The sequence below is a fragment of the Pistacia vera genome, unplaced genomic scaffold (assembly GCF_008641045.1).
Source record: "Pistacia vera cultivar Batoury unplaced genomic scaffold, PisVer_v2 Contig320, whole genome shotgun sequence".
In the NCBI taxonomy this organism is placed as follows: Eukaryota; Viridiplantae; Streptophyta; class Magnoliopsida; order Sapindales; family Anacardiaceae; genus Pistacia; species Pistacia vera.
In genome coordinates, this window is record NW_022196136.1 from 3,538,739 (window position 1) to 3,557,416 (window position 18,678).

Below are 18,678 nucleotides of genomic sequence, written 5' to 3' on the forward strand. Positions count from 1 at the left end.
TAGATTGAGCGTGTGTTTATTTGTGTTTGTGATCTTGTTAAAAATATCTCCCGTTTATTTTGTAGACTTGGGTTAAAATACAAGCAAATTATTTATTTTTTATTTTAGCAGAAAATGCATGCATTTCTAAAACATAATTGAATTTCCATAGTCAGAATCTTGACACTTTGGACTCTTCTGCCTAATTAGATAAAAAATTTCAAGCATGCCTAGCCACATTAGTTGCAAGAATCTCATTGACTAAATGGAAAAAAAAAAATCAGGCATTCATCAGCATCTGTATATATACTTATCTAAGTCAGATTCATGAATTTCTCCTCTACACATCATCACCCATTTAATAGTTTGAAACTTATTAGGTTCATCCTCTACGTAATGATAGCGTCTCTTCCTGTTGCAGTTCACCAGCTCAATATCTTTAATTGCATAGACAATCCTGGTTCCTTGTCTTAGCTGCTACAGTTTTATTCTCCAATAGTCACTATTACTACTACTAAGAAATCAATATTCCAACCACACCCATGTCGAGTTTTTCCTTTGAATTTCCATGCTCTCTTTCTCTTCATGCTATCGGCCTTTCTTTCTCCTTCTACTACTCATCAAAACCTCCCATGTGATCATTAATGTTACTCATGCAGCTCGCCAACTGGGTAATTTTCAGGATTCTGATGATGCTCCAACGCACTTAAACTTCTTCCGTTCCGCTTTACGTGGAAGGCAAAGAGTGTTGTCATGTGCTACTGATCCTGGAGTGTGCTTGGATCGTGAGAAGAATCCATGGGGTGGTACCACGTGTTGTTTTCGACAATTCTGCAAGGATACTTTGAAAGATTCAAGCCACTGTGGAGCTTGTGGAACAGCTTGTGGCTATGGACTCGTTTGCTGCGATGGAAAATGTGTGGATGTTCAGACTGATCCTCAACATTGTGGCTCCTGTTTTGAGGAGTGTCCTGGAATAAACAAATGTGTGTTTTCAATGTGTGATTATGGTGGATGAATATTTGATCAGTTAATAAAGTTCTTAAAATCAATTCATCTTTCTCTCTAATAGATGTGCATGCTTGCAATGGATGGCTGTTCAGTTTGGTTTCTGTTTAATGTTGGTCGTCAGGATTCCACGAGTTTCCTTCTAGGTTTATGTATATTATTTACGCAGTCAAATTCTTATTAATTACAGAGGGCAATGTTTTAAAACCTGGCCTGGCCAATTTAACCTGTTCAACTGGGACCCAGAAGCTTCAACGGGTTAGGTTTATATTTTTCTTATTTACCCAAAACCCTAGGATTTGGGAGGATGATTGGCAGACAATTGACGGTCGGGATGTTGGGACTTTTGAAGAGAAAGTGATGGTGAATGCAATGGTGATAACAAAGTTGATTTCCGATGAGTAAATTGACCAAAACTGGCAGCGGCAACAACTGGCTTTTACCGGTAATTGGCAAGGCTAACAGGGGTGGGATAAGGTGGGTTTTGATCGGGAGGAAGAGGGAAGTAATTTCTTAGTGATGGGGAGGGTTGTAGATGACGGCGTCGATGAGATCTGGCCTAGAATGCCGATGCAGGTGTCGATGAGATCTGGCCGAAATCGAACATATTTCAACTAGATCTTGGGTATATTTTAAGGGAAATGGGTTCAAGAGACGATTGGGGTTGCATCTGGGGTGTCGCCGCCGCCAACCAATCGCTAGCCGATTTGCATTTGGGGTGTGTTTGCTAAATTTTAAATCTATATAGACTTAACATAATTTTTAGATGTTTATTTGCTGAATTTTAGAAGTTTTTATCAATCGGTTTGACCAACGGTCAAACCAGTTAAACCATTCAACCCGGGACTCAGCAACTTTGTTGGTTTTCACCCCGGGTTGGGTTTTAAAACATTGACAAAGACTAATTTGTGTGAGATAAGATCATTATTGAGTCAACTATGACTATGACATTGTAACTAGATTAACATCATCTTTATTAATAAACTCTTAGCTGATTAATAATTAAACGTACAGATTAATGATGATAAAAGTTGTGGAAAGAGATTCCAATAAATTAATTTTCCTAAAAACCAAATGCTTGGTCCATTTTTGGTGATCCATAATATTTTAAAACTGAAATCGGGGTGTGTGTGTGTGTGTGTGTGTGTATCCTACACATATATACACCAATTTTCAATTTTTTGTTTTATAATTAGGGTATCCGGACCAGCTTCCGTACACCTCAATTACTATTTGAGTCCATTGAACACCCTACTGTTAGTATATGCCCTATGAATCAATTGTGTTATCGATTCCAAGATATTATGTTTTGTATATATATGTTAATGTATATACATTTTTATCTTATTAATAAAAGAAAGTGTTTTTATTTCACACACACACACACACGTATATATATACATGTGAAATGTCTGAATGACATAAATCTTTAGAAGATCAAAATCATCAAAGTATTCCCTACATAGGTAGTATAGGTAGTATTAATTGGGCAATAATATTACATAGTAGGCATGTTGAATGCCTCCGTTGAATATCATGTGATGGTATTAGTGTGGGTGATTATAAAAGTTATATCACTAGGACATCAGCATGGATAAACAGTTAATGAACATTTTATCGAATATGACCATTTATGATGAATCACATGGACATTTATAATGCAATTAATGATGCATCATAAGATAGTACTAGTGTACTATTAATCCTTAGACTTGAGATATCATGGTTGGATTTCGCATAAACGCATATAGTTCATATGGTGTATAAACACAAGACTAATCACGTCATGTGTAAAAAGCCGATTTGGCTATGTGTTATTTATGTGTGAAGACAAGTGATAGTCAAGATGGGATCCGTTCACTTGGTATAGGTTAATATCAAGTTCCTAGACAAATGTCAAGATACATTGGAAAAGGCAAATCTCCGGTTGGGGTATATAAAATGTTACCTAAAATGTTATTTCATGGTGACACATTCTAAATGTATTAATTGTCAATTTGATATGAGATTAAGAGAATGATTTTGACATACCATGAATCTATTCTTAATCGAGATTAGACAACGAAGGGATTATATTATACGCTATGCACGATTATAAAAGGGTTCATTATAGTATATCTTCATTATGACTTATGGGTTATGGAGCATTGTTAGATGCCTGCCATAATCATTGGGAGTTTTGGTCATAAAGAACTATGACGAAACATATCAAAATGGATTACGATATTGAGCCCACGGCTAAGCCACAGTGAACCTAATAGGTCACACATAAAAACTAAGGAGAATTAGAAATAGCCAAAGAAAGTTGATTATCCAAGGCTGGCTAGCACCTACCAAGGGTAATAAAGTTACTTATATTATTCTCATTTAATTAGATTTAATAGAGGATTTTATTAGTAATTATGAATAAATTAAGAGTTAAATTGCTAATTGGAATTCCTTCATAATTAATCATTTTCCTTATATTAAATTGAATTTAATAATGTGTTGTAATTGTAAACATATAAACAATTTAAGGGTTAAATTGTTATGTAAACAACTTAAGGGTGCGTTTGGTTCAATGAATGTTGTATTATTGGAAAGATAGATTACCAGGAAATCTTTAGAGAAATGTGTTTGGTTGGTTGAAATAAATCAGTGGGTATGTTATAATAATATGTTTGGTTGGGAGGAAAAATGAGTTTGTATATTATGCAGATTACTAAATTGCCCTCCATTTTAAATAATAATATAATAATAATAATATTATTATTATTATTATTATTATTTTATTATTTTTTAAATTATTTCTTTTAACTCCCTATATTTGAAATTTTGCTAAAACACACCAAACATATAAAACTTTAAATTATAGCAAAATCACCCCCACCCACCTTAAACCACTGCCGGCAACCAGCCACCACCACCGACAGCTGCTGTAATAGCGCATGATTGGCCAGATCTGGTTGGTCGTGCACTGGTAAGGCCTAATCCGGTCATGGATTTGATCTATGGCAAAAAATGACTAGATCTGACCTTTTCACGACCAAATCTATGGCATTTTACAGCCACATCTTTGGCCATAAAACAGCCAAATCTGGTCGTTTCCAAGCATGGATCACAAATCCATGGCTGAAAATGTCCTTATCAGCACACGACAGGTAAGATCCTGTCGGTCTTACATCGATATGACGACTTTCACCGAAGGCCAGTGGTGGTGGCTAGCAGTCGGCAGTGGTCTTGGGTGGTTGGGGGTATTTTGTTAACTTTTAAACTTTTTTGTGACTGGAGTGTTTTAGCTAAATTCTCAAATATATGGGGTTTGGGTAATTGTTATTTGGTAGACATATGAGGGCAAATGTGTTCAAAATGATAAAAGACTAAAGGCAAAATAGAGTCAAAATTAAGATTACCTCGATAATCTTATATTAACACCCCTTGGAAAGGTAATCTGATTACCTCAAATATTATTAATAATAAATATTTGCAATAGAAGATTAAGTAAATATTTTATTACTTGATAACCAGACGAGGGAATATTTTATTACTTGACAACCAGACGAGGGAATCTTAAAAATTAAATAAAGATTACAAGATTAATCTTATATCACCCCGAACCAAACGTAACCTAAGAGTTAAATTGTTAATTATAATTAAATGTTAATCCAATTTCATAATTATGGAATTAGTTATAACCCTAAAAGAATTATGAAATTGCATAAGGGCATCCTTGAACAATTATTGAATTGTTTATTGGTTCATCCATATGAAGAAAATAATATTCAATTTTTTATAGAATGAAAAATTGAAAAACCCTAGCATTTTTCTCTCATTGGTTGAATTCTCTCTTTCAGCTTGGTGTGGACTTTCTTTTGCTAATTTCTCTTGTAATTGAAAGATCTCCTAACTACTAAGGAACCAAGGTAACAAGTTTTTACCTGATTTAATTCAAGTTTTTGAATTATATTTAAAAACCCTAATATGCATAATATAGTGATATATGCTTCCAATTCATGTTCTTCCATGCAATCCATCTTTCATCTACAAGCCCAATGGCCCAATGGGTCAGGTAAGTCACTTTACAAGTTCAATGAGCTAAGTAAGTCATAAATGTAGTAGGTAAACACTCTATGAGACTCGAACACAAGACCTCTAGACAGTGACGGATCCAGGATTTTTGCCGAGGGCGGCCCTTTGCGGCTCCGCCATTATTTACCAAACAACTAGTAAAAACTTTAAAAAATCATCAAACCTTAATAAAAAAAAAATAATAATACAATATTAAAAACTTAAGAGAAAAGAATATGCAATAACACAATATTTTCCTATTTGAATAAATCAATGAGAAGCAAAATTTTGAGTAAATGTGTTAAGTAAACCTTGAGCAAAACCTTCTTTTAATATTTTTATTTTTGGCTTTCAAAGATTATAATATAAATTTTTATGACTTTGATAATACATAGCCTAATTAGGCTAAAGTCAACAAAAACTTCAATAAAGTCAACGTTGCTTTGACTTTTAATATGAATTAATAAAAAAATGAAAAATTTTCTTAGTATAAACATAGATAGTAACTCAAATTTCTTTAATAATTTTGAGCAGCTAAACAGTGACGTTTGAAATATAGGAAAGTAGTGGGTGAAAGGTGAAGAATAATGTCCTTTAAAATATAGTCAATGTTTTAATTTGAGAAAGCATGTTCATTCAGTTTTTAAAAGTTTTAAGAGCGAATAGCATGAGAAAGAGAATGAGAATGAGAGAGTAAAGAATTTTGGGGATAAAATCATAAAAAACAAGTGGAGGAAAAGGAATGGAGAAAGTTTTAAACTTTTAATATGATGTGGGTTTGGAACATATATATCAATAGCAAACTTTTTGTGGACCTAGATATATGTATAATAGTTCTCATAATCTAAGCCCTAAGGGTGGGTCTAGGTATATATATTAATTAACAATTTTTGGTGGCCTGTACATTAATAATTATTATTATTTTTTTTTTTTTTAAATCTGAGGCCTACCCTCAAAGGGCTAAATCTGCCTCTGCCTCTGCCTCTGCCTCTAGGTAACTCACCTAGATGGTTAAAATCTTGCCGCCAAACCCCAAAACAAGTGGTTAAAGACAGCTAAAATTGGGATTAGAACTAAATGGTCTGGTTCAGATCCAAAAACTCAGTGATGCATGGTGGGCATCTGGGTTAATCAATTTCAACTGATAAATGATGTAGGTGATACTGAAATTATGAATTCCTAACTTTTATAATCAACATTTTCATTAAAGTATGAAAAGCATATATCACAAACATGTGATGGTGGGGATTCTATTATTTTTAACAATTACTTTACTCAGAACACTAATTCTTGTATCTCCAATTTATTAGTCTTCTGTCCCATGGCTATAGCTAAATGGCATAATCTAACATGTACTAATAAATATTTTCTTCTAAAGAGAAAAGAAAAAGGGCCCCAAATGGGCCCTCTGTACTCAAAAAACCCTCTGGTTAGGCTCAGTCTCTTGCGTGTACGCTCCAACATGGCCGAAGTCAATTATTTATTTACCATCTCTACTGTTCATTACTTAAATGGCAATTGTCTATTCTGTGCTGCCAGATCCTGTACAAGTATTTGCTAATGTGAAGCGATAAACTGATAATAAACAACCTAAATAATAATTCCCCATGCCCATGCCCATCGCATCTTCATAGCTTGGCTACTGTTTCACTTTACCATCTACCCAGAACATTGGTTCAGATTAATACAATTATCGGTCAACCACTCAACCGACCGAGTAAGCATCAAAGTAGGTGTAGCCGCGTAGGCTTATTATATATTATACGAGCCAGATCCGCTAGGTGTAAACTCTTTGAGATTCTTAAATGAATTATTTAAAAGATATTAAATTTGGATTGATTATTAATAAATGATAGTCATTAGAGGATGTTTATCCTATCGTTAATTTTAAAATTGTAGAAGATAGTTGAGATATATTTAAACTTATCAAAAATTCCAAACAGTCCTGTTGTACTTAAAAAATCACACTAATGTTAGTACCAACCAATCAAAGTTCAGAAAGGTTTTGTGTCATCTAGAAGTTGTCACATCGTCTCAAGACAGAAGAGATACGATTGTCATCAACCCAACAGATTTAAGTGTTATCTATGAGTGGATGATGACTGCACATTTGTCCCAATTTTATCAAAATAAAAAGATAAAAATTAAGGAATGATCCCCACATGTCATGACAACTCACAGAAGCATTCATTACATTGATCTAAAATGTGTATAAATGAGCACCTCTCATTACGAAAAAGAAGGTAAGACATATGAGAGTTAGACATAGATTTGAACTTCATTATTTCTCTCTGTAAAGCAAAATATTTCTTCATCTTTGTATAGTCAGAAAATAATAAAATAACAGTAGATGTAGGGTTTGCTAGCATCCGAACCACTATAAAAACCTATTTTATCAGTTTATTATTTATGTTTCTGCAACATATATAATATCAGTACCATATTCAAATCTCATGGATCGATTACATATAATTTCTAAGACTCTCTTAACACTTTACACGTGTGAGTCGTTAATGTCAAAATCAAGCATCATCGAGTCCAAACACCAAAAAAAAAAATAATAAATAAAAAAAAAAAAAAAAGAAAGAAGAAGACGGATGGCTTAGAGTTCCAGAAATGACCTAAAAGCCTCTGCATTTACACTGAAAAATCAAAAGAATTTTCATCTGTTAGTCTTCGAGGAAAAGACCAAGAAAAGTATGGATTAGATCCAACCTTCCTTACAATTTCAGGCTTGACCTTGAGAGCCCAAAAGGGTCTTTTGGTTTCAAATATTTTGTAGCCAGAGAAGCTGTCTCCGAATCTACCCTAAATTTTGTTTCTCTAATAAAATCACAGGTCATCTAACCATTTAAATATTAGATCATATGTATGCATACATAAGCTTTGTCTTATTTAGTTGAGATGTTAGCATTCAAAGTTTAAAAAAATGTGAGAAATGAAGGTTTTACAGGTTGATAACCTGAAAAATATTCAAATTTAATATTGGTATCAAAATCCATGACTTCTCAACCGTAACGTTAATTATAACGTGTAACACGATACTAGTCTCACCCATTAGTAGCTTAAATAATAAAACGAACATTAAGATGTATGATTTATTAAGAAATAAAATCATTTTGATTTTATTTCCTTATTATTATGATTATTATAATATCATATTTTTTTATATTTTTTATTAATTTTAATATTAAAATGATTGTATTTCCTTGTATAAAATATATTGAACTTATATATTCTATATTTTTTATTAATATTGAATATATAGCCATTTATACCATTCTTATCATTAAGACGCACCGTGCACCGTCTGATGTTCGAATTCCCCGTTGGGATACCCTTTAAAAAAGAAAAGTAAAAAAACACCATAATAAAAAAAATTAATAAATGGACAAACTTTATAAACCAAACAGCAGAGAAATTTACTTTGAAGTCTCAGTCCACAGAATATAAAAAAAAAAAAAAAAAAAAATTAAATACCGACTTGCTTTTGATCTCTCAAAAGGGTAAAAAGTTATTTCCACCTGAGACAAACGCGCCCCCTACACCTGTTATAAGCCACACCATTCACATTCTCTCACACTCATTCTAAAGGCTCTTGAAAAAAGGACTTTGAAAACTGCGAAGCCAAACCTAAAAGCAAAAACAATGTTTGATGAGAGACCACGTGGTCATGGTGGAGCGCCTCACGGCGTGCTACTGGCGGTGGTGGTGAGCATAGTGGTGCTGGTTCCGTTTCTGTTTGGTGACTCAGGCGAGGCCGTGACCGAGTTCATTGCCGAGCTCTTGAGCCCAGTAGGGCTCCTGCTTTTGCCTATTATTCTCCTACTCACCATCCAGTTTCTCTCGTCCGATCGTGGTTCATTTGTGTCCAGCTTGTTCTCTACTGGTGGACCTGACTCCATTCACAGGGTTAGTGGGTCGCCTGTTGGTGTGGCGCTTTTCCTCATTTTGATCTTGTTTTTGCTTTACAATCGTGTATCGATCTTTGGTGGTGATGATGATTCTGGTGATTAGTTCAAAACTTGAAATGGTAAATGGATCTGTGTTACTTTTCTTTGTTCTTTAATACTTTTGATATGTTATAATATACAGTGGGGTACGTACGTAGACTTTCATGTATGAACTATGAAGATGGTTAGGGGAACTGGGGAAGGATCTTTTTGTAATTTACGTAAATACCCAGGTATTGTGTGGTCATGTGGAACATAGTTGAAGTTGATTTTCCAATGTTTAATTATAGAAATACCCTTTTCATTATCACTGTTCATATCTAGTTTACTCTGATGTTTAGGGCATAATGGTCTTTTTATGCTGTAAATTATGTGAACTTTCGTTGGTCAGTAAAGCCACCTTCGGTGGCTGGTGCTGCAGCGCCAGTGGACACTGCTGGCTCTCTTTTTTTTTTTTTTACACTTTCTTTTTGTCGTTTGATGAGTTTCCCTTTTGTGATATTTTAATTGGTTCTTGAATCTTGATTTCTTGCACTGGCACGTGGGCACGTGGGCATCCTCTTTTTTTAATGTAATAATTGTTTAATGAGGTAGAGGAAATTATGCACAGCCAAAACGCATAAGAAGACGAGTTCAATAAAACAGGCCTTTATGTCTATAATGAAGTCACTGACATGTGGGTACAGAAGCAGATACTCCTCCTGACGAGGCAGATGCAATCGCCACGTGTCAGATTGATGATTTTATTTTTCTATATTAATTTTCAAATATTGTGAGGTGTGGATGGGATGGGAGTAATCGGTAATCACAAAGGCAGCTTCAGCACATATAATTGACTGCAGATTCCATGTCTTGTTCAAATTCAATTGTTAAATAGCCCACAACCTGAAGAGAACTGTGGTCCATTTACATGATCATATTGTGTGTTTATGCCTTGTATACAACACATGGATTTCTTGGTCCATGGCTAAAGCTTCATTTGCTCACCGCTCGAAGTTTTGGAAAATCAAATATCACGTCTTGGTTTTAAGCAAAAGAAGCCTATTTGTGCTTCCTAATAAAAATGCCAACGTCAATGTCTCCCCACCGGCACCCCAACACAGTTGCGTTCTGGATTATCAATCAGTGGAAAGACAGTGAAAGAGGGATCAACGAATACTGAGATGACGCCAAATGTCAAGGATAAGGAAACCTAGAAAGACATACATCGCCAAGTAAAATGTTGAACTCTTGTAATCGCAATACAACAAAGTAGTTGTGTACAAGTTAAACTCTACTGATTGACCAGATTACCAAAATGAAAGCGTGTACTGGAAATGATACAGGTTTCCAAAAACCATGGTTTCCACTTACCACCTTGGCAAATTCTGAAAAGTGAAAACCAGTCTGCAGACGAGGGACCACCTTGGCAAATTCTGAAAACCAGTCTGCAGACGAGGGACCACCTTGGCAGAGGAACGAGTGGCTAATGAGTCCTTGGGAATGAAAAGCAACTGCTAGGCTGGCTCACATCTTTGGAACTCAACCCCACAAATTTGTCTTATCTACCGACCCTACTCGACTCTTGGGTCTATCTTCATCATTCATAGTTTGTAATTTTACCCTTCCCAGATTCTAGCCATAATACTCTGTTCAATCGAAGAAACATCCAGTGTTATTTAGATTTTAGATAAATAAGATTGTAAGATCGTTCCAACAAGAAAAGACATCTACAGAGAAATATGTGGTCCAAAATGTTGCTGAAAATAAGTATTAGAACCAGGTCTGACAAAGCGTCCTGCTGTAACCAAAACTTATCATACGTCAGGTAAATGCTTATCAATGTGCCAAGTGTAAATCACTGTCTTGCAGTAATTGCTTTGTTAGTTCTCATTCTTGGATAATTGCAAGTTGCACCTCTAGCTTTCTGCCCAGAATGAATGCCCAAGGGCAGTTAATTCAAATGCTAAAGCTTGTTTACTGTCTCATCATGTCCAACGAAAACTGATGCCAATTAATGAAGAGACCGAAGTTTAAATTGCACCCAAAAAAAGGCCTATAAACTCCATGAACTAGAAGGATCATAAAAAAGGGGATGGGATACCAACAATTTCAAATGCTACAACAGCATCTCTTGTTAAGTGATGTGTCACGGGTTAATATTCTAAATTTTTTGGCTTAAGCACAAAAGAAGGGTTCTTATTCAAGCCGAGAAAGCAGATAAAATGCCAGTACAATTCACCAGCATTGACTGCATAGCATTAAGTTCACTAAATCAGTTTGGATGAAAAAACACTAAAACAAGCATACAATATAAACCTCATTAATGCACGTAAAATAAGCAAGGGGCTTACCTTTATGCTAGTCCAAGATTTTCTAATTTATTGCAGTGGGGAGTTGGCAGGTTCTTATTCCAATGTCGCTTCTGTAGCTCTACATTACAATACCTCCAAAGCAAAGTTTTGTAATCCTTAATCACACTGTCCTCAACGTGAGCTCGAGCAGGACTACCATGAGGAAAATGCTCATCAAATGCAGATGATTTTACGTAAAAATCAACTCCATGTTTCTCAGTAGTCCTAGCAATCTGATAGTGAAAATTCTTGTGCAACGAGTAGTTGGGCTCTGAAAATGGCAGGAAAGCAAGCAAGATTATTAATAAAAAAGGAATTATCTGAAGAAGAACCAAAAGATTAGGCCCTCCACCACGAAACTCCTCTCTTTGATGGCTCCTCGTCTCTCTAGTTCTAAAAACATGAGTTGTCCGAAACATATCTGTTTGACCAAAGAATGACCTGAATATCTCATCAGGATCAAAATCATCATCAAAAAAGTCATGCTCAGTTCTCCTTCTCCTCTGCCTAACATTATGCGTTTGGTTATACTCAAATTCATCAACCAAACCAACATGATCATACTGCCTCCTCGAATCATCATCACTCAAGCACTTGAAAGCCTTGCTCACTTTCTTAAACGCTTCCTCAGAACCCGGAGCCTTATTCTTATCCGGGTGAACCTTCAACGACAGTTTTCTATAAGCCTTTCTTATCTCTTCAACCGAGGAAGTCCTTTCCACACCAAGAATCTCATAATAGTCTTGGTTTCTCTTAATCTGCCTAATCAACTCAACATGTTCTTGACTATAACTCCTCTCCCCATTCAAATCCTCATCAAATTTCGCCCGACCAGGCTTATTGTCCTTATCATAACCACCATCAACACGCCTCTCCTCAGGTGACGACCCGGAATCACCAGAGCCAAACTTCTCACAAGCGGCCAAAAGTTCATCAACAGCTAAATCACGATTGAGCCGTTGCGCAATTTTGATAAATTTCAATGCGCGTTCTTTTTCTTCAGAAACAATCGCTTCTTTAGCAATACGAATACATCTCAACGCCTCGTCTTTGTTACTATCCATAACGAATACTCAACACTCACACATTCAAAATCAAATCACTCAACTCGACGGTTTCAATTTTCATTCTGTAAATTCGACATTACCTAAATCCAACAAAAATTTAAAATAATTAAATAATAAAACAGAAATTAGTATATAATCCTAAAATTCTAACACGTAATTATAAAAATAAAGTAGATCAGGAAACAAAGATAAAGATCATCCAAGAACAGAATAGAAAATTACCTGATACAGAGATCCAAGCCTCGTAACAGCGAGAGGATTCAGGAAGGCGTAGCCAAAAGAAAAGTATCGATTTATATATTTATTTATTTAAGGGAAAGCCACGTCGGATAGTTGGTCAGACTCACCAATAGGAGTCTGCCACGTAAGAGTGTATCTGTTTCATGATTTTATTCATTATTTAGACCAAAAGGAGAACCCAAGAGGGCCAAGACATTTGCTAAAATTAATAAACAATTATAATTCGATTTCTGAAAACAAGTTATAGCATATTTCATATTTGTGAAGCTGGATAATAAAATAAAATAGAATGGAATTATAATTTTTTCTTCTATATTTGTGTAATGTTATACATAACGGAGAGTTGGAAGCCTGTTTTAGAGCTAAAAACAGAACCCGGATGAATAAATGTATTTCTAAAGACATCAGTTTTCTTCATCTGAATCAAAAGTTTTTCTACTTCTCAAAGACTCTAATACATGTAAAGGCCTGTCATGTCGAGCTGTGGTTCCTCCCTGTCCCTGGGCAGTCTTGAGTTTAGGCACACTCATTGCACTGAGTGGTGGTGTTTGAGTGTTAACTTCCTTGAGCACAGACCGAGCGGTGGCTGCAGCTGCCGCATCTGCCATTGCTGAAGCCACTCTAGAGTCAGTTTGCAATTTTGTAGCCAAATTACTACGCCTCTTTGAGAGGGCAGGTGACGTGGCAACAGCTGCAGCAGCCTTGGCTGATTCATACTTTTGCATATCATAAATGAGTTCTTTCTGGAGCTGCCGATCAGCAACCAGTATGTCATCAATCTCGTTTTTATAGTCCTTGAGGAGAATTCTAAGGCATTCCATTAGTGAGCCTGTGAGGGGGCTGTTCTTGCTCTCTAGTAGCCTTTTAAGTTCTATGAAAATGGGGATGGTGTTTTGGATGAGCCCTTTTCTCACTGCTTGTGTTATGGCTCTTCCTTTAGCAGCAGCTGAAGATGCTCCCGTATCTCCGGCTTCTTCCTCTATTTCTCCAGCTTCCGATGCTGACCTGCGTGTGGGAGTAATTCGAATCTCTTTGCAGGCAAGAATTTGGAAAGCATCCTGCTCCACAATGTAAACATTGAATATTTATTTACATTCTTGTTTGTTAAATGAATGTGTATATACTCAAGTTTACAGAATATGCTTTAGGATTGTACCTGAAGAACAGACTGTCCAGTGGCATCTTCTGTGTTGAGCATGCCATCCGAAGCAGCTGCAAGAATCTCAGCACATAACTTTGCAAAGGTGGCTAAAAGGTGCTCTGGAGCCATTTGCTTAAGCAAAGAAACATAGATATGCATTCTTTTAGACCTGGACCTTTCATCATTTCCTCTGAAAAGGGAAAATATATTCAAGGTGATAAATCAGCATTTTTTAGTTACAAATCTCTTCTTGTTGCTGAGTATGAACACATGTACCTGATGGAAAATAATCGGCGCTCTGTTTGTGAACCCTTGGAGTCATTGAGACCATTATGGACGTGGCAATCATTTAGGACAAATATAGCCTCCACAAAACTGTTGTAAGCTAGAAGTGGAGCCTTGGCTGCCATGATGTTATAACAATGATCAAAGCCCCCCCAAAAAAGAAAAATAAACAAACAAATCACTGACTTCTGTGTAAAGTAACATCTGATAAGTTGAGGAATCAGTGTAACCTTTTAAAATATTCCCAAAAAGAAAATCAGCAAGTTGTCTAATCTTTTCTGATTCATCAACCAGAGACAGAAGAAATCGATGGAAGAGCACGCCTCTCCACTTCACGTAGTCCCTCTGAATGTATGAATAGAAATAGTAATCAACAGAATCTGTATGCCTTCTTACAATTAACCTTCAAAATGGAAGTGACATGTGACACTCAGACAACAAATTTACCTGTAATAATCTTGACAGTAGTATAAATGTCTGCCTTCTTACAAGTTCACATGGATCCCGGAGACACATAGTAATCTTTGCTATATAACTGTCAAATTCAAGAATCATTAATCAGACGGCAAAGAATTATTCAACACTAGCATTTTCTTCCAGAAATGTCAGTATCTTCTCAATAGATTAAATGATGAGTACAGTTATTTCAATTAAGTTTCTACAGGCCTCACCAATCAACCAAAGCAGTATAACGAACACAAAAATCTGCCATCATTACTACAATATTGTTGCGAAGGGCCACACAATCACTTTTTTCAAGCTCCTGTAACAACACAGACGCCGTAAGCATTTTGAATTCAAAATGTTAGGACAGAAAAAATCTAGGTGCTAGAAATCATGATATGATCAGGCAGGAATAGTTCAAATGGAAATAGGGGATGTTGGAGGAGAAGGGTTGCATTTTGCAGAACTATAGAAAGAGCATTGTTAGGATGTCTCAGGAATCTTACAAGAGACTCAAGTTAGATACTCCTTCACAATTCTTTTTGCAAATAAGTTGGGTCAGTTATGCATGAAATAAAAATTAGTATGAAGTGAGATAGTTTACGAGAATAGGCAATCCTGTCACTGTGATAATATATAAGATAAAGAGTGCCGCAGAAGTGTTTTGTGTAATTCCTGGTTTTAGAAACTCAGAGGCCAATGTTGATCAGTTAAGAGTCATCTAAGAGTACAAGACCAATGTGAAGATAAGATGATGATCAAACCTGCACAAACAGTGGAATATAACTCTTTGCAAGTTTGCCATCCGCAAGGCACAGCTTCCCCATTGTCAACCATGCTTGAATATACAATGAAGGAGCTATCTGCTTTGTAGAGACTGATGAGCCTGGTAATTTATTCAATTTTGGACCAGAATTCCCTGAAGTAATGATGGCGTATAATAGAGGAACAATAGAGCTCATATCAGCAGTGGGACAGACTATAACCAAGGACCCAATAGTATAAACTGCAGTGACTGCTTCTGACAATGATATGGACATGGCCACTGCTTTCTTGCCCTTTCTACTATGTTTGGGGGGAGTAAAGAAACTGCTATTTTTATTTTCTTCTGAATTCTCTGAAATGTATTTTTCTAAAATTTGTGAAGCTTTGGAGAGAAGTTGGCGCACCCATTTCAAGACAAGCATGTCAGACTCTTCAGCATTAGAAGCCTTCCGTTTACACAATGTTCTAAGAGCTTTTACGTGAGCATTAACCTGCCATTAAAATTCTAATTAAACAAAATGCAAATAGACAAACTAAAATAAGGAAAAACACAATACATTTCAAATGGGCAAGCAATGCATATTGCTTCTGGTGCTTTAGCTCTTTCTAGGACCACAGTTTCACCGCACATGACCTCTATAACAATTTAGATACCCTGTATTTGAACACATGTGAATGCTTTTTATCTTAATTATGACTGGTGAAGACATTTTCAAAAAATTAGTTCCTTGGGAATAAGCTATACAGTTCAAACAAGTCACCTACAACATGAACTGAAGTTTTCATCACATTGTTTTCTTTAATACCCTGGTCAAATCTCCAAATGGTAAGTACCTCTGTTGAGTGCATGTTGAATCCTTCAATCCGCTTAAGTAAGTTATGAGCTAAATCTGCAGCAGGTTCTGGAGGCAGCTCCACAGAAACATTAGAGATTGTTTGAAGGAGGGAAACACGATCACCAGCCCATGAAACAGAATTGGATACTATTCCCTCTTCATCTTCTTGCTCATCTCTTAGCATAAGTGGGCTTTTAAATTCATCTCCTGCTTCATACTTGTCAAGAAGCTGCCAATGGTGATGAAGGAACTCCCAGTCCACTGCTTTTGGAAGGTATGCTGATACCTCTGATAGAAGAAGCCAAGCACCAGGTGGGGCTGTCCACTTCTCAATTGGCATGGAATGGCTCAACCAGACAGATTCAGATGATCTTATAATGTTCTGAAGGGCTATGGCAATTTTGGGCTTCAGTCTTTTCTTCTTTCCCAGGCTGGTGCAGATTTTCTTCACCCAAGGTGTCACCTCCCCGTTACAGATCTCTTTCAAAAGACCCAAGGCCCCCTCAGGAAATAACAGCTCAATCTCCCTTTCTATACTTTTTTCCTTCACATTTGAGTCATGGAGAGTGGAACCAGAAGATCCAGCTCTAGATACTCGATCCAAGACCAGTTCCAGGAACAACTTCTCACATTCTTCTTGAATGCTAGTTTCATTGTCAGTTATTAAACGCGGAACAGAATGTAGCCACTCAGCAGTCACACTTTCATCTGAAAATGTTCTGAAAGCCTACATAATGAAGGTAGATCTAACATCAGATTCAGTAATGCACGAAGTGAAATTTATCGGAGAATAGTAGAAAGAAGCATATTTTAGCTATCTATGCATCTAAACAGTCTCATAGAATCAAATGACACTTCAATTTGATCTCCTAAGTCTCCAAATTAGAATAAACGACTTATAGAATAACATAAACTTATGTAAATGGAAAGCATAAGGAAGATTTTAAAGGCATCAGAAACTAATTGAACATCATATACTATTGATATCAAGCAACAAAGTCAAACTAAGAAACTTCATATGAAACAAAAAAGTAAACTAACCTCCGAAATAGCTGAAATTGCTGCTTTCCTGATGCTAACAAGAGGATCAGAACAAGACATGCCCAGCGTCTTGAGCAAAATTCCATCTACTGAACCACCAAAAAGACCTGTCAACTTGGTAACTAGCAGAAGTGCAGCCTTTCTAACGGCGGCCTTTTCATCCATACATCTTTTCCTTAAAAGGCTATTCATTTCACCTTCTCGAAACCCCATTACTTTCTTCAAAACCTCCTTATTTTTTTCATTACTAATAAAATCCCCCACCAACTGAGCCAAATTTGACAAAGCTCGAGCTCGTATTGCAGCACTAGAATCTGAACAACGCCGAATCAAAGCCTCCAAACAACTCAAACCCCAAGAATCTTCAACTGCACCATCCAAATCCACGCTTAACGGATCTCTCAACGACATCATTAATATCAATATAAGATCAACTGCTATCAATCTAAGATTATCCTTCCCTTGACTCATCTTCACTGTATATTCAACAAACGCAACTTGATCCTCAAACTCCATTGCTTTAACAATCTCTATTATCGCCTCCACAGCTAATCCCCTCGGCTCAGCCTTCTCCGGCGCTTTGTTTGCCAAGTACTTTGGCAAATTCAGTACTGCTTTTTTCACCCCCTCACTCTCTTTAGCCGCAGCCATCATTTTACCCCTCAAAAACCCCAATGCAAAAGTCCTCGCTTGAGATTTACCCATTAAAATCAACGATGTCAACGACTTCAACACCTCCGCAGCTGTTCTTGCCACATCACCGTGTTCACTTCTCAGCAACCTACTCAAAATCCTGGAACACAAATCAGTCAATCCATTATAACCACCCAATTCAAGCGACAGAACCGGAATTTCAGCAACCATTTGTATCAAAGATTTCAAACTGTCAGAAAATCGGTTCAAATAAATTAAACTCATAGCAGATTCCAACTTCTCGAGTACTATAAACAATGTCCTTCCATCATATTCGCTATCGTCCTGGTTAAATTCATCCGAACTTCTCGTTATATTCTTCGACGCCCGGGTCCTCCCACCACTCTTTCTCTTTCGAGTAACTGTCACCTGGGGCCCACCATTTGACGCGGGTTGTGGATGCTTGAGAGAGCGGCGGATGGAGCGGAGGAGAGAGAGAAATGCCATGGGCGTGAAGAGCGTGAAAACAGGGGAGTTTGGAGAGAGAAGCAGAGAAAGGTAAACTTTGGAACCCAAGAGGGACAGGTTGGTGGGACCCCCGTCCATGACGGATGAAATCGGATTGATGAGGGAGGACACGGAGAGGTTTCTGGAAGGAAGTTGGTCGAAAAATCGGAAGATGAGGTCGGGGTCATTTGTGTTTAACAGAGATTGGAGATCGAGGAGAGTGGAATGAGAGATGGGACTGGTTGGGTTTTGATTTAGGGTTTCTTCGAGGTCAGTGATGATTCTTGATATCGTTGCATCTTCTTCTTCTTCCATGGCTATCGTTTGAGATTGGGAATTGTCTGATTCTGAGGTTTTGACTTCTTTACGGTTAAAACTTAAAATGCTTTGAATTTTTGG

General features: G+C 36.6%; 4 protein-coding genes across 5 annotated transcripts; 2 read left to right on the forward strand and 2 right to left on the reverse strand.

The window, feature by feature from the left end:
* The first annotated feature begins 467 nt into the window (after positions 1 to 467).
* LOC116136895 (stigma-specific STIG1-like protein 4) lies at positions 468 to 1,012 on the forward strand. Its single transcript, XM_031422561.1, has one exon. It carries the CDS (start codon positions 548 to 550, stop codon positions 995 to 997), a length of 450 nt encoding a protein of 149 aa, XP_031278421.1. The 5' UTR covers positions 468 to 547; the 3' UTR covers positions 998 to 1,012.
* Positions 1,013 to 8,555: 7,543 nt separating this feature from the next.
* On the forward strand, positions 8,556 to 9,294 carry LOC116136927. The gene has a single exon (XM_031422601.1). It carries the CDS (start codon positions 8,683 to 8,685, stop codon positions 9,049 to 9,051), a length of 369 nt encoding a protein of 122 aa, XP_031278461.1. The 5' UTR covers positions 8,556 to 8,682; the 3' UTR covers positions 9,052 to 9,294.
* Positions 9,295 to 10,340: 1,046 nt separating this feature from the next.
* LOC116136929 (chaperone protein dnaJ 49) lies at positions 10,341 to 12,740 on the reverse strand. Of its 2 annotated transcripts, none has more exons than XM_031422604.1 (3): positions 12,610 to 12,740; positions 11,321 to 12,467; positions 10,341 to 10,615 (listed from the first exon to the last, which is right to left on the reverse strand). In XM_031422604.1, exon 2 carries the CDS (start codon positions 12,382 to 12,384, stop codon positions 11,323 to 11,325), a length of 1,062 nt encoding a protein of 353 aa, XP_031278464.1. In that variant the 5' UTR covers positions 12,385 to 12,467; positions 12,610 to 12,740; the 3' UTR covers positions 10,341 to 10,615; positions 11,321 to 11,322. The 2 variants fall into 2 exon arrangements, with proteins under 2 accessions (XP_031278464.1, XP_031278465.1); XM_031422605.1 differs by lacking the exon at positions 10,341 to 10,615 and adding an exon at positions 10,967 to 11,217.
* Positions 12,741 to 12,939: 199 nt separating this feature from the next.
* LOC116136928 (condensin-2 complex subunit D3) lies at positions 12,940 to 18,594 on the reverse strand. The gene is made up of 9 exons (XM_031422602.1): positions 17,140 to 18,594; positions 16,097 to 16,825; positions 15,262 to 15,753; positions 14,725 to 14,816; positions 14,501 to 14,588; positions 14,284 to 14,398; positions 14,045 to 14,171; positions 13,784 to 13,958; positions 12,940 to 13,685 (listed from the first exon to the last, which is right to left on the reverse strand). The coding sequence occupies exons 1-9, from the start codon at positions 18,592 to 18,594 to the stop codon at positions 13,032 to 13,034; spliced, it is 3,927 nt and encodes a 1,308-aa protein (XP_031278462.1). The 3' UTR covers positions 12,940 to 13,031.
* Positions 18,595 to 18,678: the final 84 nt, after the last annotated feature.